Source organism: Siphateles boraxobius, unplaced genomic scaffold (assembly GCF_051911475.1).
Source record: "Siphateles boraxobius isolate OS27281-9 unplaced genomic scaffold, OSU_SipBor_1 30, whole genome shotgun sequence".
Lineage (NCBI taxonomy): Eukaryota > Metazoa > Chordata > Actinopteri > Cypriniformes > Leuciscidae > Siphateles > Siphateles boraxobius.
This window is the reverse complement of record NW_027508920.1, coordinates 18798806-18820767: the sequence shown is the minus strand read 5'-3', so window position 1 is coordinate 18820767 and position 21962 is coordinate 18798806. Positions and strand designations below refer to the sequence as shown.

Below are 21962 nucleotides of genomic sequence, written 5' to 3'. Positions count from 1 at the left end.
CATTACATACTGTTTCACATACTATTTTTGGAGAATACAGGATGAAGTGTGTGTAGTGCGAAGGAACGAGCCACAAACCATCGTAATTGTGCCTTCAGCAAAGCTCCAGGGGTGTAGAGCTGTTCAGACTGTACTCCTCAAATCTGAAGAGGATTCACATGGATTCCCTCTGGAATTTCGAATGGGTTTTTAGAATAGCAGTTTTCGATTTGAGTAAAATAAGGTCTGTGGTTAACATCACCTGAGGAGACTTTCACATTTTGTTCGACAACACAAATTACATAATTATACCTCAAATGTAAAGGGTAGAAGCCAGTGGAGTTGGTGCATTTTTTTACCAGTCATACTAGCCCATATATACAAGAAGTGTAATGCACTTTTGAAACAAATTGTTTTTGCTGTTTGGATTTAAATAGGCAAATACTTAAGAGTCTATGACTGGATCATTATTGCAGTGATTGTTATGTTTCTAGCATGTTATATGCTTGGCAACAGTTCTTGTAACGCTAAATGATGGAGTGTGTATCTTTTCATTTCTTGGCTGTATTCCAGGATAACAAAGATCCTGACCAAAAACTGATGAATCACAACATTTATTTCCATCAAGAGGTGCATCAATTTTTGGTCAAGATCTTGTATTCACGATGCAAGAGTCCAGCACTCAGTAAGTGTCCTCCAGCACATCCCAAATTCAAAGACCCTCGATGAATTTAAGATCTGGACTGAGAGGAGCCAATTCATGTGTGAAAATGATTCTTCATTCTCCCAACTATTCTTTCACAATTTGAGCCTGATGAATCCTGACGTTGTCATCCTGGAATATGTCCATGTTCCTGGATGGTTGTTTAAGAAATGAAAAGCTACACAGTCCATCAGTAAGGGTTAAAACTATTTTCAAACATATAACATGCTAGCTCTTAAGCATTTGCCTATTTAAATACAAACAGCAATTTTTTTTTGACCGGGCAGTGTGTATATAGTTTTGTTCGTGCATTTATGCACCAATGAGCCAACACATTATGACCACCTGCATGCCTAATATGCTGTTGGTCCTCATGTGCTGCTAAAACAGCATCGACCCGCCGAGGCATGGGCTCTACAAGACCTCTGAAGGTGTCCTGTGTATCTGGTGTCAAGACATTAGCTCCAGATCCTTCAAGTCCTGTAGGATTCGAGGTGAAGCCGCCGTGTATCGAACTTGTTGGTCCAGCATATCCCACAGGAATGGATTGAGAACTGGGGAATTTGGAGGCCAGGGCTTAAACTCTTCATTATATTCCTCAAACTATTCCTGAACAATCTGTGCAGTGCGGCAGGGTGTATGTCCTGCTGAAAGAGGTCAGGCAGTCAGGGAACTCCATTGTCATGAAGGGGTGGACCCGGTCTTTAACAATGTTTAGGTAAGTGGCACGTGTCAAATTTACGTCCAAAATGGCCGGATTCAGGGTTTCCCAGCAGAATATTGCCCAGAGCATCACACACCTTTACCCGATTGTCGTCCCACAGTGATCCTGGTGCATCACTTCTCCGGGTCAATGACGCACACGGTCGTCCACTTTATGCAAAAGAAAATGAGACTGATCGGACCAGGTGACCTTCTTCCACTGCTTCAAGGTCCAGTTCTGACGATCACATGCTCATTCTAGATGCTTTCAACAGTGGACGGGTCATCATAATCTGATTGGTTTGCAGATTTGCAGCAGAGTCCTATGCGCTGTGGGTGTTGTGACACATTCCTCAGATAAACATCATTAAAATTTGTGTTACTTGTGCCACAGTAAAGCTTCTGTTGGTCATCGATGAGCTTTGGGAGCCGAACACCCTGTCACCAGTTTGTGGTTTGTCCCTTCTCTAACCACTGCTGACCAGGAGCAACCAAGTGTGCTCCACAAGTCCTGCCAAAAGCCATAAATAAGTTTTTTAAATAAGTTTGGTTTTAGTTATTTGATGCTATAAAAACGGGGTTGTGACGTCATGATTGACAGCTGCTGTGATTGACACCTTCTCTGAGTGATGTAGTCACTGAGGCTTTTTTCGGGATCTTCGGGAGCTTTAATTTTAATTTCTACATTTTCATAGCTGTTTATTTTAATAAGAGTTGCTCTGCAGTAAACGGTACAAACCGATTCTACAGGAGTGTGGGCAAGATCGTGATACCGCGGCTCCACTTCACACTCACTACTGCACAGACACGGCTCCAAGATGTCATCGCCATATTGGCACATTGGCGCTTCACTTTTCTACAATGGAAGAGAGTGAAGGTGTGTCGTCCATCTTTTTGTAATTTTTTTCATCTTTTTTCGTCCATCAAGTCTATGGGAGCAACACACAAGCCTTGCCATTTCAGAGATACTCTGACCCAGTCGCCTTGCTATAACAATTTGGCCCTTGTCATAGTCGCTCAGATCTTGATTCCTGCCCATTTCTCCGGCATTCAACACTTTGATTATGAGAACTGATTGTTTGCTTACCCTCTAATCAACCCAGACATTATTATGTGACCTTGTTTGGAGATGATCAACGATATTCACTTCATTTGTGACTGGTCATAATGTTTTGGCTCATCAGTGTGTATCCCTTGCAGAGTGTGCAGTAAGATAATAATTTTAAGAGGGATTCTAAAAATTGCATGTTATTTTTTATTTAGTAATGTCCTGAAAACGCTAATGTAAATACTTTGTAAACTTTTGAACAGGACAAGATTGGATTTTCTTTTTTTCTTTAAATATATAATTTATCACTTCCCTTTAGAAGCTACATAAGATTCCCAACCTTTTTCTCTTTTTTTTCTCATTTGTTCTGCTAGGCTTTGGCAATTATGTAATGTATGTTATTGTCACATGTATGTTGAATAACAAAACTGATATTTATACTTTAAAACTGAATAAAAAGTTGATTACAAAAGAGGGCCAGTTCACACAGAACACGTTTCTTGCTGTTAAAACGCCAGACGGGAGAAAGAATGCAAGGTGTAGACACGTGTTTTTTAAAAGTTTAACTTTTTTTTAACTTGAGTGCCATGTTTTTTGAATGCTGGTTTGTGCACGAGACACAAGTCACAAGCGCGACAGTCAACACAAGCCTGTTTACAGCGAAAAACAATGGAAAAGTAATGTGTTCTATGTGAATAGCCCCTAACTTGATAAGAAGATGTCTCAGCAGTTCGTCTGCATGGAGAACTGAACAGCGTGTGTTTGTTTCTCAGTTCCACAGAGTGGTGCAGTTGGCAGGTCAGAAGGCTTGGCGTGTTGGTGACTTGTTCAGCGCTGTGGCTCAGTTCTGTCAGCTCCACCAGGACCTTGAGCAGAGAGGACAGCCAGTGCCCAGCCTGTTTGACTGGATATTGAAGACCAAGCGCTAGAGCACCAGAAGCTGGAGACGCCACATATCCGTCCAGTGCTAGCACACGTTTATAGTCTGAAGCCAGAGTGAAAACACCAACAAACATCCCATTTGAGCCGCCAACACACTCTCCTCACCACCACCAAATTCTTTCAACTAAAAAAATATGCCTCTTAGATTCAACAGACCACTCCAAAAACACCATCATGACCTTACATCAGAACATTTTTCTCGAGCTCAGCTGTGAAACTCTCTGTTTATCACAAGTTAGCAAGGTTTACAAGATGCCCACACACATTCATGCCTCTCAATCCCACAATTCTTAGCATGAGGCTTCCTAAGTACTGAACTTGCCATCTCTAATCACCAGCACATCCCACATTTGATATCCGCATTAAGATTCACATCTTACAGCCGACACAAACTTTTATTCTGATACCTCCATCACTGTCACATTTGTATATGTCCTTGCTAGATAACAGGAATTCTGGGATATACTGTAGTAAGAAAATGCCTTGTCCATAAATATGTGCTAGAGATGCTCATTCGCACATCACATAGATTGTGATTTGAGGATTTTTCCCTTTAAATTAAGCATGTTCCTGTCTTTACGCGCACGCAAAGTTAGATCCACCAGTTACCGCCCAGCGCTGGTTAGAGGAACACAGTTTAAACCAACCAATCAGCCTTGACGTTTTGTAGCTTGCAGATTTTTACAGTACGACAAACCCGTTTCAAATGCACAACGTGACTTTTTATCAAGAAAAATAGACATGCGAGCTCTGGCAAAGGGATTTAAAAATATTTAAATGTTTGTATTTAAAGTGAAATATAGTGAGATCCCATTCCAAACATACTTTGTTGTTTTAAGTTTTCATTGTCGAACACGTTTAGTCTTTTTATTGTACCTCTGAGAGTGAATTCTATGTTTAGTTTTGTGTGACTACTGTTTATTTAAGAGATTTTATTTTGGCTAGATGTAAATAGTCTAGATTGTGAGCTATTGTACCTTCGGGCTGCAAATGGAAATTTAAGTTTTCGGTTTTACGATTGCAAATACAGGCAGACAGACAGGATTACAGCACCAAAAGTCTCCGCAGACTACTGTAAACATTTGAATATGAATGTATAAACATAAAAGAGTATATTTAAAGTGTAAGTACAGTTTTGTCACGTAAAAGTTGACGTGTACATGTGAAATCTGGTGGCATTATGGTTTTCTCCACATAGTAACATAATAGTAATGTGTTTTAATATCAGCGTTGAAGGCACACAACTGTATCCAGTCTGTCACGGTATACCTGAATGTATTTATCTTTTCAAAATAAAATTTGTGTAGGGTGAGTTTGACGTCAACAGTCTTTATTTGAGAAGAGCCACACTTGTGAATACAGTCCATATATACACAAACTCAAAAATAGACTTGCATGCTAAAGAGAAGATATTCCAGGTTAAATACACCAGAAAATAATTTCAATTTAATATAGTAAGTCTTAAAATGTAATAACTGACAAGTATGCACTTACACTGAAAGTCTAAAGAGCAAAAGATCCTTCATAGAGCATTTCTGTGAGCATTTTTTTTATGTTAAAAATAAATAGAGTTAAAAAAGAATGACAGCATGCAGACAAACATATAGGCCTATATATCATGGCCATGAATAAGAATTAGCTCGCACGAATTAAGTATTTGATTTAACTATACAACAAGAAAACGCATTACTACAAAGTGGCCATGATATAGTAAAACGAGGGAACAAATTCTTAATTTGTGGTCCCGATTTAAATATAACGGGGAAACTAATTAATAAAACTAGGGAATCAATTGTGGCCACAATATATTCAAGCATGGGGTTCCATACCATACGGAGCCCCTAAAGGGATAATGTGGTGGGAAAAAAATTGTGATAGGAGAAAAAAATATTTTTTACATATTTTTGAACTTGCGTTCTCTCGCAAAACCTGTTGTGAGCTCGGACAAACACTTCCTGTTTAATCTCCCGCTGGTAGTGTTTCAGACAGCTCCATACGTTAACAATGGAGCGTTTCATAGTGTTTGAACTTGGACTCAAATATAAAGAAATGTGGTCAGTGCTTAACAGAGTTCAGTGAAGTTGGCAATATATTCACAGATTCAAACTTCCCGGATCAATAACTCATGAGCTAAACTTTGTTAAAACACAAATGACTCCTATTTCCAATAATACTAGTAACGTAGACAAGGAGCTACAAGCCAGCTTTATAATATATAAGTGATTCTCTACAAGACAAGTCCGAAGGGACCGTCTGCAAAGTGCAAAACCTGAAAAGCGTTACTAAAAAAATAGTAATTAACTTCAATGTTACACACTCTAGTGTCACCTCACCGAATTCAGTTTACACATCAATGGTCTCCTACTGGTCATACTTCCAACACTTAGTTTGGCAAGTAATAGCACATACAAAAAAAGTAGGTCTATTCTTTACACAAATGGTGTTGATACCCATGGGTTAAGATACTTGTTACAACCATAGCTTTTGCATGATAATTGCTTACTGAATTTGATGGCATTACAAGTTATGTCAAGTTATTGAATATTTTTATGTATAATAGTGTAAAGTTATTAGTTTGGTTTCATAATAAAAATCGAAATTATGCATTTTTATGTTGTAGTATAACCAGCAGGAAAGCAGTGATGTGTGAACTGAATTTGGTGACAGTACTGTGTGTTATTGAATATTTTTCCTAATATAAAATGTGGGTTTTGCACTTTGCAGACTGTCCCTTCGGACTGTCTCTCAGCCGCCTGCTCATAGAGACCAATTTATATTATAAAGCTTGTTTTGAGGAAAATTGGGTTGTAGATCGTTGTCTGCGTTACTATGATTGGAAATAGGTGAAGTTCGAATCTGTGAATATATTGCCAACTTCACTGAACTCCTTGAGTTAAGCACTGACCACATTTCTTTATATTTGAGTCCAAGTTCAAACACTATTGAGCGGGACATTAAACAGGAAGTTTAAATTGTCCAAGCTCACAACAGGTTTTGCGAGGGAACACAAACGATTTAAATGGTATTTTTTTTCTCCCATCCAAATTTTTTTTTCCCTTTAGGGGCTCCTTAGTATCATACCACAAACGAGTTTAACTTGTATTTAACCCAGAATATTCTTTAAGAGAGCAATAACAGCAAAAATATCCTCAACACATACTACATGTTTTCTGTGAATAGAAATACTATAGTAGTGTGACAAGACAACACACAATATCTTAATCTAAAGAGGTGTAGGAAAGAATACTGTAACATCAGCGTTCAGCCGCTGTCTCAGTGCCAGATCCTGCAGGTGTTGTCTTTACTGCCTGTGGAAAGATTGACAACAAAGCTTGAAATTACTGACGTATGATTACTTTTGTGCATGTATGAGTGTTACGCAGGTGTGTGTAATTGCCTGTAATGATGGTGTCTCCCTCATAGTTGAAAGCGCAGGAGAAGATCTCATCAGAATGTCCCTCCAGCACCTGCAAACACACTCCTGTGTTCACGCACCACACGCGAGCCGTCTTATCCACGCTTGCCGTCAAAACACGGCTCCCCTGCGGATTAAAACACACCTACGGAGAGGGAGATAATAAGAAGCAAATTATATTTCCACCTTTTGTTATAATAATGCATCAGGACGGCTCTTTATCATATTCCATCATGAAACAATTACTTTTTGTTGTAAGAACATCCTATTTCAACGTGCAGGAGAAAAAAATGAGAAGGTAGAAAAAGTGTCAGTCGGAAAGAGAGACAGCTGAACTTAATTTGACCTCTGTTGAAATGACAGGCGTTTTATTATAGCGCTGAAGAACCAAGTGTGTATGTGCATACTTGAGTTATCACCTTTACACAGGAAATGGAAATATTCTGGTGATGATGATGACGGTCGGGAGGGGGATGGAAAAGAAAGCAGCACGGATATTACGGCAAGATCGTTTAGGGATAGGCCAAAGAAAAGAAGAGCAGACAGATCAAGAGAAAGCAATAAGAAAGAAAGCGGTCGTATGAATATGCTGAGAAGATGACGAACGACAGGCAGGATGCTGGGATGAAGGCAAGAGGGCAGAACGGGTGGATATAAACAGGAAGAGACCTAGACAGGAAATAACAGGAATGGAAGGAAATGAGTGCCTTAGCAGATGAAGAAAGAGACTGAGTGAAGAGATATGTGAAAAGCAGAGAGGATTATTGAGTCCGAAGCTCGAGTGACAGGGTGAGGATGGAGATAATGTGATTTCTTACCTTTGATATCTCTCCATTATGACCCTCTAATTGACATAAACTCTGGAATGTTTCAGCGCTGAACACTCTTGATGTACCTGCACGCAAACACCACAGAAGTTATGGGTGAATGTCACGAACAGATACCCAGCTCACAAAATCGGATTATCTTTAATAATCCGTTACGCTCGAATGTACACACAATAGGGTGTCCTCTAGGTGAAGAGAAGTGTAAAATAAATAATACTCCTAATTAAATATCAGTATTTCTGCTGTCACCTGAAATGAGAACAAAGCGTTTATAACACAACCATGGAAACTTCTCAAACAAAGCAGCCCAGTGACACAACTTACCCCAACTTAGGGGTAAACTGTGTCGTGTAAGTGGTAAGTTGAATTATATAGTAATACATGAATGATTTACATTGTAAATTAACCTAAAAACAGAAATGGTAAAAAAAACTACTTTTTACTATTTTAACTACTTTCTCATAAACAGCCAGAAAAATAAGCCATTGAATATATAATAATAAACTATAAAAATTATTCATAATATATAATATTAACAGTATTGGTAATAGTATTTCTGCATTAATTTGTATTAACCTGTATATACTATGAGCCTTTTTTATAATTATGGTCACATCACAAATGATGGGCCACAATTTACTCGCTGACACATCTTACCCCACAATCCCCATATATTTTGTCTAAAGAAAATAAAGACTTGTTAAGGGCCCATTAAGATGTTTTGTACACACACTACCAGAAAAAGTATGTTCTCAATACTTAATTACTTTTCATTTTAGAGTAACATATATCCACAGTATTCCTGCGCCCCATGACGCTTTGCGCGAATTATGGGTGTAACTTCCGTTAAGCTGTAAACAATCAGTGAAAGACTAGCTCTGGACGCAATAATATATTTTTAAACCGTGTACGATGACATTACATTATTCTACTAACCCTTCAACCATTGAACATTAAAGGATATTTAAAAGTGTAAAAGCGTAAACAAGGTACTTTCAACAGACCATGAATAATCTATGAAAAAGTATCTTTCCAAAGCAAAATCGGTGGTAATCTGTATATTATGTAACATACGTTGCCTTAATAAAAAAAAAAATGTTTTACTTCAGCATTGCGTGATACTATTTTAAAGTGATTTCAGTCATTTTGACAGATAATAAATTGTATTTACCTGTGAAACCAAACCTGGAAAGAGACGTGAGGATTTGGGGAATATTCCAGTGAATTATTAATGGTATACATCGTAAATTAAATCGGGAGAACAGACCACAAATGTGCAGTATATGTTGACCTTTATCATACTATTACAGCGAAATTCAAAAGTAAAAAAGAAAATAATCATGAGGAAAAGAATGCAGAGCTCTGAACTATAGATATTTTTGTTAAAACCTGTCACGTTAAAATACCAAGTGTTACGTTATTCTCATGTTATTCTTAGATAAAACATGAAAGAAAACTGATAGCTCATTAAGTCAAACTGACGGATCAGCTTTATTTGTAGGGCAATCTTATGATTTGAAACGATGCATTTCAGTCTTTTTGAATGGGAGTTCCCCAAACCGGAAGTGCCACCCATAATTCAAAACGCAGTAAGCTCGTCAGGAATAAGGTGGATATATTTTTCACATATTCTAGGCGGGTTTTGTGAGATTGTATCAGGTTGTGATGTGTGGAGATGGAGATGTCTCACCATCAGCAGAGGCCGTAGCGATCAATTGACCAGTGTAGTTAAAACACACATCCAACACCTCATCATTATGACCTAAGAGAGTAGCCAAACACTGACCCGTGTCTGTGTCCCACACCTACACACACAAACACACACAGAACCTGTTATATTACACACTAAAACCACATGATGACCAAAATAGCCTCACAAACACACTACGTTCGTTTGGGTGAATTCCAGAAGAAAGTGGGCATCGCTTTGCCCTGCTCACTCATCAAGTGCGAGTACTGTGAGGGGTGCAGTGTGTGTACCACCCATAGTTTCCGTCAATGGAATTAGCACATTCTCTTAATTTAACACCGACATTGACATACAGGCCTGGTTGAGTTAGATAGAAGTGTGTTAAAACTCGCAGTTATGGTAAGGAGTATGATTTTTCCGAAACAAACTCAAAGCAGTTGACCAATCACAACACACTGGTCCAGCCGACCAATCAGAGCACACTGGGCTTTTCAGGAGGGGCTTCACAGAGACAGGAACTAAACAGAGCGTTAAAATATGTGAAAATAATGTGTTTTTTGAAGATTCAAGCATGAAAACCTATTCTAGTAGAGCCCAAAAACAAGACTTTGAAAAGGGGCATAATAGGTTCCCTGTGTATAAATGAGGAGGACTTTGTCTCACTGTTTTTAATAAAAATCAGACTGTGCTGAATAATTAAGAGCCCTCACACTTCTAGGACAGACAATCATAGGGAGAGAGTTACACAGACAGATGAAAGTGAATGCAACATGCAAGAAAAAGGGGTCACATCATGAAAGATAGAATTTTCTTTTATCTTTTGAAATAAAAGTTGTGGTCGTGTAAACATTGTTTCAGAACTCAAAAAGGCCCACGTCTTGTTCCAGAACTGTTGTGTTTTCAATGTCAGAAATCTTGCTACATAAATATATACAAAACAGCTAATAACAACCAAATTCATTTGATTCAGCATCTTGGTATCAAGGTCCTTTTGAGGCAACCGTCAAACATTGGAAAGGGAAAAACTAAATATGGTTAAAGAATTAAAAATTAAAACTTAATTTAAGAGGCTCTTTTACGAGACTTAGAGTGAAGAGAAACAGAAACCTTGCATGTTTTATCCAGAGAGGCCGTGGCGATGAGGGAACAGTCCCAGTTGAACTGAACACAACTGATCTCTCCACGGTGACCTGTGAGAACATGAACTTTCCTAAGAGAGAGATAGAAAAAAGAAAAATGGCATTATGCTGTTTGAAAAGAAGTTAAAGCATTAAACATTAACTGTAGTGTACACACTGACCTGCCAGACGGAACGTCCCACAGAATGGCAGTGTGGTCAAACGACCCTGTGACCAACCGATCGCCCGTTGTGTTGAAGGAGAGAGAGATGATCTCGGCGAAGTGACCCTGAGAAAGTGTTGAATAGAGAAATGCTGTGAGTGGAGAGAGGAATAGAAAGGCACCCTTTTTCACTTCAGCAAAGAAATATCATATTAATTTCCACAATTCATCGGTAAGAACTCACGGAGCTATTCATAATTTAGATTCATAGAGAAATAATTGGAGAGTTAAGAGGGGTAATTACGCAGCACACATGCACGCACACACACTGCTCTGCCATGTGCTGCGGAGAGGAAAAGACCTCCAAATGCTCCGTCTCATCCCTCCATCCTCACGTTTCTACACAGCTTTGGTTCAGACCACGTCGCGTGACGCATCTGTTTGCACTCCGTGTGCACGTTACGCGGCTGTGCAACTAAACAATGTGGAATGCTTGAAGAATCCCATAAATCCCCGTAATGTAAGATTTGATGACAAATTAATTAATAAACATACGCATGGGTGAGTTTCACTGATCGCTGGAGATCACTGCGAATTAAAGAGAAATTATTAAAAATCCCTTAGGAGAAGAGCAGATGAGGGGGAAATGATGAAGGAGGATAGGCGGCAACTTGTAAGATGAACAATACAGAAAAACAAGAGGATAATACGTACAGCCAATGTGGACACCTCTTCCCCACTTCCAACATCCCATAATTTAGCCGTGGTGTCCATGCTGCCCGTAGCAACCAGGGTACTCTGAGGGTTAAAGGCCAGGCACACCTAATAGTTGACACACACAGAAAATTAGAGAAACTAATTGTGTTTCAATTGTGAACAAATGGTGTTTGATTAATTCCAAAAGCATAATAAAACAGGTAAAAAGCAGTTAAACAGTTTGTTCAACATACATAAATTGGTGGTCACCCTAGATAATCGGATATGTTGTCTACTGGGTTGAAAGGTCTCGACCAATTTCACCAGCCATTTGAATTTGTTCAGTTAAAATATATAAAATAAACATGCTCTTTGCATTTGACCTTGAAAGTGGATTGGATCTTATTTTGGTCCACTTTAGTCTCATAACTTTCCATTTACACTGTTGTCTTTTGGAACCCAGTTTAGGCCCCCTAAAGTTGTTGTTAGGTGTCCTGTCCTACTTTCCCAAAAACAAAAACAAAAATCTGTCATCATTTACTCACTCTTATGTCATTCCACTTTCTTCCTTCTGTAGAGTTTTTTAAATAATGTGGGTCACCAAACAGTTTTGGTTCCCATTGACTTGCACTTCATGGACAAAAAATACAATGGAAGTCAATGGGACATGCTTGGTTGCCAAAATTCAGCAAAAAAAAACATAAAAGCATCATAAAAATAAATGATATAACTTGTACACTATATTCCTCCAAAGCCTTTGTTCGAGAAACAGACAATTAAATGGTTTAAGTTCACATACATAAATATAGACACAAGACACGTCGTGCCAGGTTTGATGTTAAAATATCTCTGGAAGGAAGAAAGTCTTACAGGTTTGGAACAACACGAGGGTGAGTAAATGATGACAGAATGATCATTTTTGGGTGAACTGTTCTTCAAACTGCTGAGACTAGTGTGAATGCAGGAAAACAGCGATGTTGGGTTTTAGGCAGAGGGAAGTGAGAATGCAGACGTACGATTTCTGCTGTGTGCCCTCTAAACGTGTAGAAACACTTCCCCGTTTCAGCACTCCACAATTTGCAGGTCTTGTCAAAAGAGCCTGTGGCAACCTTGTCTCTGAGAGAGAAACAAAGAGAGCGAGTGAGAAAGGGGACAGAGAGCAAGAGAGAAAAAATGAAAAGGGCTCCTGTTATGACTCCAAGTGACAAATGGTCCCATTGTAAAAACAACACCAGTTACCCTGCAGTGCCCTAACCCTGCAGAAAGAGACAGAGAGGGCTATTCTCTACTTCACAGAGAAAAAAAATAGAGATTAAGAGTAAGCCATTATCAAATGTGACGCAGCGGTGCTGTTACCCATAAGGGTTGTTGAAGGCGATGGCATACACAACGTTCCTGTGACCCTCCAAAGTGTGTAGCTCCTCTCCGGATGCCGTGTCCCATATTTTACAAGTCCTGTCATAGCTTCCGGTTATAAAACTGCCAACAGACGGAAAGTGAGGGAGAGAGGCAGAATTAGAGGGAGTGAGGGGGAGCAGGCATGTGAGCACAGCTGATAAACTCACCTCGATCCTGATTTATTGAAGGCTACATTCGTCAGGGGCAAAATGTGAGCCTGAAGTGCCTGTAGACCAAAACAGAGAAGACGAATGCTTGGGGGGGGAAACACTTAACCACATTAATTCATTTCAGATTTATAAGCTTGACTGTCTAATTTCCAAACATAATTACTATGCCTTTGATCTACAAAAACAGCAGTTGTTCCTCTGCTGCCATCTTGTGGCTAATATCGATATAAGAGGTCTTGATCAGAGCAAATGTCTTCAGATAATCATTCAAATGTATATATAAGCATGGTGGTATGAGGTGGTATGGAATAAAAGCACCAAAGGCCCAACACCAAATAATATACTATTGCAAAATTGGTGCGATGTTCAATTCATGAAATCTGATAAACAAGGTGGAAAACTGTTAATAACCTGATAATTTCATCCTGATAATTTTTTCATGCTATCAGATAACAAGCTGGATAACACTGAATAACTGGTTAAATTACTGGAATGAAATTATAATATCGAGTTTGTTCCGTTTCTTTCATTACATTCTGCACACAAAAAAATTTTAATTTATGTTCTTTAACCGTTTTATTCCCCAACTGATATGAAAGAACTTAATATTCCATAAATTGATAATAGTATTAGTTGACATGTGGGATTAATTTTAAAGATTAAAGTGATAGTTCACCCAAAAATTAAAATCCTGTCATTAATTACTCACCCTCATGTCGTTCCAAAAACGTAAGACTTTCGTTCATCTTCGGAAAACACAAATGAAGATAATTTTGATTAAATCTGAGAGCTTTCTGTTCCTTCAAAAGCTTTCTGACGCTTCAAAAAGTTCATAAAGAGGTCATAAAAGTAATCCAAAAGAATTGAGCAGTTTAGTCCAAATTTTCTGAAGAGACACGGTCACTTTATATGATGAACACATTTAATTTAGGATTTTATTCACATATAAACATTGAATGATCCGTGAACATAAACAGAAGTTTAAAGGTATTTTTTGAATTCAGATTTAGATTTCATCAAAATGATCTTCATTTGTGTTCTGAAGATGAACAAAAGGGTTTGGAACGACATGAGGGTGAGTAATTAATGACAGAACTATCCAATTAATTAAAGAAAAATGAATCACCAAATTTTCCTAAAACGAGCAGGAAGCTAAACAGAAGAATAAAATTAATAATTTGTGTTTCTAAAAATAAGATAACAGATTATTTTACAGTGTCCTTGGTAATAACTATAAATTAGGCATGATTACATGCAACTAACACTAAACCAAACCCTAATCCTTCCTTAACCCTATAGTAAGCACATGTAGTTAATTAATTCTACTCAGTACTTACATTTATAATTACACTAAAATAAAGTGTAACCAAAAAAGTAATAGGAGTGTTATTAATAGTCCCTTTCAAAACCTGCCCCTTTTGTCACAAAAATAAAATAGTCAAATCTAGCAAAACAATCTTCAAACAGTAATGCATCTAGTTAACAGAATAAGTAGATCGAATATGCATGGCCTAAATTTGTTTGAGCATGACTGGTCAGTATTTATTAGTAATGTTACCCTGAAAAGGTAGAACTTGCGTTCATCCTTTTGGCCGACTTTCTCTTGTAGTTTGCAGATCAGGACTTTGACCTGCTCAACACAGGATGAGGTGATGAGAGGCTCGGCTGCTCGAATGTCTGACAGCAGCTCATTCACATCAGACCTACAGGAGGAAAACTACTCGGTTACTCGCATAACCTCAGTTCCCTGAGTTAGGGAACGAGTATTGCGTAGCTATACGCAGTGGGGAAACTCCTTTTCCTAGATTTACTGAAGCCTATATGTAAAACGCTAGCACATTGAGCGTCTGGCTCGCTCATAGGCTGTGCTGCGGCAACTGCACATCCAATGGCGCGGGCGCCAAGGGGGCGTGGCCTCAGCCTATAATAGTCCCCGAATTCGCCATTATAGCAGGTTAAACGACTGAAGCGACAACTTGCCATGTTACTACAGTGCGGCCGGCTACGCAATACTCGTTCCCTAACTCAGGAAACTGAGGTTACGTGAGTGACCGAGTTGTTCCCTTTCGAACGGTCACTTCGTAAGGCGTAGCTATACGCAGTGGGGACGCCATGCAAAACGCCGCACTGAGTAACTGGTTGCCACTGCATAAGCCATAACCACATAATTATGTATATAAAAGACCAGACACCGTCAGGTCTAGAATAATACATATGAGTCAGTAATTAACCAACATATCACACCAATAAACCCAGACACTGTCGGGATTATTAGTATATGAACATATATCAAGCGGGTTTATATATGTGAATATAACCGGCAAAAGTGGGTTTTATATATGAAAATATAACCGGCCAAAAGCGGGTTTTATATACATGTGAATGTGATTGTGCACAGTAACATATTTGACAAGACCGGACACCTTCGGGCCGTAATCATACCGAAAGCACTTTCGCCTGTAGGGAAGGCACTTCCATATTATAGAATTTCATAAATGTGGAAGGCGAGGCCCAGCAAGCCGCATCACAAATATCACGAATGGGAAAGCCAGATGACCAAGCCCATGACGAGGCCATTGCCTCTGGTCGAATGGGCCTTGATACCTATAGGGCAAACTTGACCCGCTGCGGTATAAGCCATAGAAATAGCATCCACTATCCATCTAGACAGTCTTTGCTTAGTGACTGGATCCCCCTTGGATCGACCACCAAAGCAGACAAAAAGCTGTTCTGATTGTCTAAAAGACGCAGAACGCTCCAGATAGATTCTCAGCGCTCTGACAGGGCAGAGAAGAATAACCTCCCCATCCTCTGCAGAAGAGGGAAGGGCTAATAATGTCACCCCCTGTGGTTACGGTACGTAACCATGCCTGGGCTTGAGGATGACTCTGGAGTCATCTGGACCAAACTTCAAACATGCAGGGCTCACAGAGAGAGCCTGCAGATCTCCCACTCGCTTGATAGATGCTAATGCCAACAGGAGAGCGGTCTTCAGCGAGAGAGGTCTAAGATCAACCAACTTGAGCAGTTCAAAAGGTGGACCATTCAAAGCCCCCAGGACCGTGTAGAGGTCCCATGGCGTCACAGAAGGAGGTCTGGAGGTGTTGATTCTCCTAGCACCTTTCAGGAATCTTACAACCAGGTTGTTTCTTCGCAGTGATTGGCCAGCCACTAGAGCATGATATACAACCCAGGTTGGACCACTGTAAGAACCACTTTCCTCCTGGAAATTGTTCCCATTGTCACACCCTCGTGATACCAGTCCTGAGCCCGCCAGGGAATCAGGGTTCTGAACGAGACTGCAAGCGCTCGCACCGAGAACGTGTGCTCTGGTGTGAGCCGCGCCGTCATTGTTACAGTCTAAAACTATGCCCCCAGAAAAAGACCACGCTCTGGCTGGGGGTTAGTTTGCTCTTTGAAACATTGATTGTGAAACCCAGGCATTTTAAATGGCCGAGAATCAAATCCCTGTGAGCTAGTAGCTCGACTCTCGACTGTGCCAGCACCAGCCAGTCGTCGAGATAATTTAACACGCGCACTCCCTGATGTCTCAGAGGAGAGAGCGCTGCATCCCCACACTTCGTGAATGTACGGGGTGCCAAAGACAGACCGAACGGCAGAACGGTGTATTGATATGCCTGACCCATAAGGCGAATCTCAAGAATGGCCTGTGACGAGGGTTTATTTGAATGTGAAAGTAAGCATCTTTCAGATCCATTGTGACAAACCAATCCACCGGGCGAATTCGCGCGAGGATATGTTTGATAGTTAACATTTTGAAAGCCCGTCTCATGAGAGCCTTGTTCAAATGTCTCGAATCTACTATGGGTCTGAGGCCGCCGCCTTTTTTCGGAATTAGAAAATAGCGGCTGTAACCCGTATGGTTTAGCGAAGGGGGGACTAATTCTATCACCCCTTTTGCTAATAAATTCTGCACTTCGGTGCGAATCACGTGACCCATGTTGCTTCTCACCGAAGTCTCAAGAACCACCTGAACCTTTGGGGGTCTGCGAGCGAATTGGAGTGAGTAGCCTCGCTTTATACTTTTTATGACCCAACCCGACACATCAGGGATAGCTTGCCAGGCTAGAACGGGAGAAAACCCGGCAGAAACCAGCCATCCAGCCGACTTCGAGGAGGCTCAGCGAGCGCGGCCCACTCGAGCTCGAGGTCCGCGACGGCCTGTGTCAGGATCCGAAGCATTTCAGCGTCGGGTGTTAGGCCTGGTGGCTGATGCACTGGCAGCAGGCTGGGAAGCAGTGACGGGGTCGAAAGAGCCCGGCCATTCTTCCTCAGATGCGGCAATAGACAGGCTGTCGTCGTGCTCGCTGGGTCTGCCGAAGGAGACGAGGCCCGCCACGTGGATGGGCGCTGATCTCCCTCGAACAGGATCGGAGATGACTGAGCAGGAGAGAGTGAAGCACGCGGGGACGTGGCCGGCGTGCGTTCACAAACGTCCATGCTCTCTGGATGCCGTTGGCTGCGGCGCTTCTTCTTCCTCGGCTGAAGTAGGGCCGTAGAGGGAAGTGCGGGTGACGCGGCGTCGCCGTCTCGAGAGAGGGCTAGCCGAGTCCGCAGCACGGAGATAGGCATGCTCTCGCGGCCCGCAGATCCGCCAGCAGAGAGTGCATTCTCTGCATGGTCGAGTCCCAGGCATGAACTAGAGCTTGCGTGTTCGTCGGCCTCGTGCAGCTTGCATCCGCACGTGGGCGCAGGTCTTAACACGAGCCATTTGGAACAACGCTCGTACAGATAATAATACAGATTTGAAAAGAATATCGCCAGATAACCACAGGAGAGACGGCGTCAGGAGAAACACGGCTGAGAAGGCGTAATCTGCTGAACTTGTCGCTCGCTCAGGCTGAAGGGCCCGCGCCCGCGCCATTGGATGTGCAGTTGCCGCAGCACAGCCTATGAGCGAGCCAGACGCTCAATGTGCTAGCTGTGCAGATGCAAATGCGTTTTACATATAGGCTTCAGTAAATCGAGGAAAAGGAGTTTCCCCACTGCGTATAGCCACGCAATACGAAGTGACCGTTCGAAAGAGAACACACTTCTTAATCACATAGTCAGTTATACTGCCAACACTTACAATAAGGTCATCTTAATATTAGTTTGTTAGAGTATTTCAACATATTTGATAACATTAATAAGCATAAACAATAATAAACCATGGTAGGTTCCAATTTTTTACATTAGAAACTTACATTAGTAATTCTAAAGCATTTATTAATCGTAGATGATGTTAATTTTAACAAAAACAAGAAACTTGTAGGCTTATCTATTAATATTATTTAATTGACCTGTATGGAGGACCAAACCTGCAGAAATTAAAAATGAATAAATGAATAAATAAATATGCGAATAAATGTAAAAATAAATAAATATTATGACTATTTATGCTTTTATTTCCCTATTTATGTATAATTATATTTTGTTCTCACATTTATTTTTTCATTTATTTATTTATGCATTTATTAATTTTCAATTTTATTTATTTTCACATTTATTTATGTATATATGTATTTATGTCTACATTTATTTATGTCTACATTTATTTATTTATACATTTATTTATTTATGCATTTATATATTTATACATTTATTTATATACCCAAACAATACGCAAGAGGTTTGTGGACGTGACTTTACAGGTCACGCAGGAAATAAATGACTTAGAGATGGGCAATATGGCCAAAATCTTATAACACGGTTTATGTCCTTTAATATGCCCTAACTGTATATAGCTATATAGGTTTACGATACATAGGCCTACTCTTTATTCCGGACAAGGCCGTAAAACATCAGCAGGTCGGGATTTCTAAAATATCTGGGCACAAATGAACAGAATCCGTAGATAACAGACACGGAAGCGCATCAAATTATCCACTATTAACCAAATTTTATGACATGCATTGTAGATCCGTACACAGAAGCTAACTGCATTTTTAATGTAGCCTATCTTCCAAAAACAATGTTGACAGCAACAAACTTTTCCATAAAGAGGTGATATTTCCGCTATAAATTGATTTCCTGGAGCATTTTTTAAAAACCTTATTATAGGCTATATGCATCATCATGTAGCCTATAAGTCCTTAAGTTTAACTGATCAATTCAGTTAATAAGGCACTACTATAGGGCTGTCACCTATGAAAGCTTGTTTCCGCCACAGAATGAAAAATAAATAAATAAGTCAGAATTGCGTGATATAGCCTAAAGTCGCAATTGCGTGTTATAAAGTCAGAATTGTGAGATATAAAGTCAGAATTGTGAGATATAAAGTCAGAATTGCGTGATATAAAGTCGCAATTGCGTGTTATAAAGTCAGAATTGCGAGATATAAAGTCAGAATTGCGTGATATAAAGTCGCAATTGCGTGTTATAAAGTCAGAATTGTGAGATATAAACTATTCTCAGGAAAAAAGTTAGTCTTTTTTCCCCATAGAATTGGACTTTATAACTCGCAATTGCGAGTTTATATCTTACAATTCTGAGAAAATATGTCAGAATTGCGAGATATAAACTCGCAATTATGTGTTATAAAGCCAGAATTGCGTGATATAAAGTCGGAATTGCGGGAAAAAAAGTCAGAATTCTTAGTTTTCTCTCTCGCAATTCTGACTTTATAACACGCAATTGCGACTTTATATCTCGCAATTCTGAGAAATAAAGTCAGAATTGCGAGATGTAAACTCGCAATTGTGAGATAAAAAGTCGCAATTATTATTATTATTTATTTATTAAGTGGCGGAAACAAGCTTCCATAGTCACCAGTAAAATCAGTTTCAACAAAATCCATCTTCACACTGCAGATGTGGGACTGACGCTGACTCTGAATGGCATTAGATATTATTTACACAGACTGTTAATGCAGAGGAGCCATGGATGCATTTACACTGCAATTACAGTTGCGTAAATGTTATGAGATTCACTTTTTTAATATAATATTTTGAATATTAAAATATTTAATGATAGAATCAATGAAATTATACTTTTAAGTATGAAACTAAAACAGCCAGTATACTGTATATAGGCCTATGCCACCGTCTTAACGAGTGAGTTCAATCATTAATTCAGACGAGTCGTTCAAATAGGCTACTGATTCGTTCAGTAAGAAAACACCACGTGTTGCTTAGAGTCGCAGCGGTTCTGTGGAGTTTGGAACTTTTTTTCTTTTTCTGAAGAAACAGCAAAAAATAAAGAAAAAGTAGCCTATTTTTCAACACTCTTCCCGTGTGCTAGTATATCATATTATGTTATATAATAAAATTATCACATACATAGGCTTTTTTACACCATTTTTTATTGGGGCATTTATTTATTAATTTTGTTGTTTGCGAGGTGGCGGAAGTTTTTTTTGAGAAATAAACCAATTTACATACAAAATAGGCATTAAACAAACAATAGGCTATTAACAAAATTGTATTTTTTTACAATTCTCAAATTACAATAAATAACAGCAATGAAGTCTCAAATCATATTTACAACCATGAAAGGCAAGGAAGAGAAAATAAATAAATGAATTAAAATATTATAATTGTAATGTTGTAATACTATAATGTTGTTCTTTCAATTATTTAAATTATAATATTTTAATTCATTTATTTATTTTCTCTTTATTTACGTTTATTTTAACTCTTTATGGAAAAGTTTGTTGCTGTCAACATTGTTTTTGGAAGATAGGCTACATTAAAAATGCAGTTAGCTTCTGTGTACGGATCTACAATGCATGTCATAAAATTTGGTTAATAGTGGATCATTTTGACGCGCTTCCATGTCTGTTATCTATGGATTCTGTTCATGTGTGCCCAGACATTTTAGAAATCCCGACCTGCTGGTGTTTTACGGCCATGATTTCCTGCGTGACCTGTAAAGTCACGTCCACAAACCTCTTGCGTATTGTTTGGTCACACCACAAGGTGTCACTGTGGCCTCAATGCTTCAGTACTGCCACTCTGAGATCGATTGCTATTTCTTAGGTAAAACACCCCCCCCTCATTAGCATACTAGAGCAATAAATGTATAAATAAATAAATGTATAAATAAATAAAAGTATAAATAAATAAATGTAGACATAAATACATATATACATAAATAAATGTGAAAATAAATAAAATTGAAAATAAATAAATGCATAAATAAATAAATGAAAAAATAAATAAATGTGGAAAAAATATAATTATACATAAATAAGGAAATAAAAGTATAAATAGTCATTTATTTATTTATTTTTACATGTATTCGCATATGTATTTGTTTATTTATTCATTTATTTATTAATTTATTCATTTTTAATTTCTGCAGGTTTGGTCCTCCATAGACCTGAGCTAACATAAAATAACAATAAACAGTTGTATTTTATAGTATTGTATTGTTTTATCACAACTAACGTTAGTTTGATAATCATACTTAACTTACTCTGGAGTCAAGTTCAACAGATCGATGGATTTCGTCCTTAGCTTCCCCCCTTTCTCATAGTCCAGGAATATTCCTGCACAGCAACAAAACAAGCTTTCTTTTTTAAATGAAAGCTTTTCAATTAACCAGGTGTCCAACAAAACTGTATGACGGGAAACGTATGCAATATAAAACTTTAAACGTGTATATTACCTGGTGGGTAGTATCGTATGTGTAGCCTTTTCAGTCTCATCGCGCCACTGATGGTGTCAACACACCGTTACTATGGCGACGAGACACATGTACTGCGTACTGCGCATGCTCAAGGTCTGGGGATAATTCGTTTCTGTATCTGTTATTCGAGCATGAATGAAAAATAAACGAAGTTTCCGTACAAATCACGTTGTACGAATTCATACGATATAAACACCACATAAAATAATTACATTTATTCATGAGATCGGGTTGAAAAAAAATCTTATCATTTTACGTTTTCCAACTCATTATGATATACTGAGAATATCAGCCTACATAATTATTGACACACTGCAGATGACTCAATTGCCTAATCTATGAATTTTCCTGAATCTTACCAAGCTTCGAAACCTGGTCTCATGGCCTGCCTGTTGTTTATTGTATTATTATTTATTATTTGAAACATGTTTTTGTCTACGATGTAGGCTATATACAAATTAACATATTGAATTTAATTGA

The 21962-nt window shown here is 38.9% G+C and overlaps 2 protein-coding genes across 7 annotated transcripts in view; one reads left to right on the top strand and one right to left on the bottom strand.

Annotated features, from left to right (window-relative positions):
• sphkap (SPHK1 interactor, AKAP domain containing) overlaps positions 1–4686 on the top strand; it is a 179089-nt gene extending 174403 nt beyond the window's left edge. For all 5 annotated transcript variants that reach the window (XM_077248495.1, XM_077248491.1, XM_077248493.1 and 2 more), the window contains one exon: positions 3206–4686. In XM_077248495.1, the coding sequence (XP_077104610.1) occupies positions 3206–3361 (156 nt within the window). In that variant the 3' untranslated portion in view covers positions 3362–4686. The remainder of the gene's footprint in view (positions 1–3205) is intronic.
• A 1-nt stretch (position 4687) lies between these two features.
• daw1 (dynein assembly factor with WDR repeat domains 1) lies at positions 4688–21549 on the bottom strand. 2 transcript variants are annotated; one of them, XR_013210491.1, is made up of 14 exons: positions 21462–21549; positions 21270–21342; positions 14410–14554; positions 12849–12907; positions 12640–12762; positions 12300–12399; positions 11302–11409; positions 10607–10713; positions 10414–10516; positions 9307–9421; positions 7608–7684; positions 6772–6934; positions 6128–6682; positions 4688–5627 (listed from the first exon to the last, which is right to left on the bottom strand). XR_013210491.1 is itself a non-coding variant. In XM_077248499.1 (13 exons), the coding sequence occupies exons 1-13, from the start codon at positions 21499–21501 to the stop codon at positions 6648–6650; spliced, it is 1248 nt and encodes a 415-aa protein (XP_077104614.1). In that variant the 5' UTR covers positions 21502–21549; the 3' UTR covers positions 4688–6647. The 2 variants fall into 2 exon arrangements, 1 of the variants encoding a protein (XP_077104614.1); XM_077248499.1 differs by having other exon boundaries at positions 4688–6682.
• Between the last annotated feature and the right edge of the window lie 413 nt (positions 21550–21962).

What these genes read in the sequence shown, in the direction of transcription:
- daw1 (XM_077248499.1), bottom strand. Translation starts at nt 21,501, where the DNA reads ATGAGACTGAAAAGGCTACACATACGATACTACCCACCAG. An exon ending in GCAAGTTCTACCTTTTCAGG is followed by an intron (nt 12,908 to 14,409) that starts GTAACATTACTA and finishes TTTGGTCTACAG; the next exon opens with GCACTTCAGGCTCACATTTT. An exon ending in CTCTGGATAAAACATGCAAG is followed by an intron (nt 9,422 to 10,413) that starts GTTTCTGTTTCT and finishes TTGTGTGTGTAG; the next exon opens with GTGTGGGACACAGACACGGG.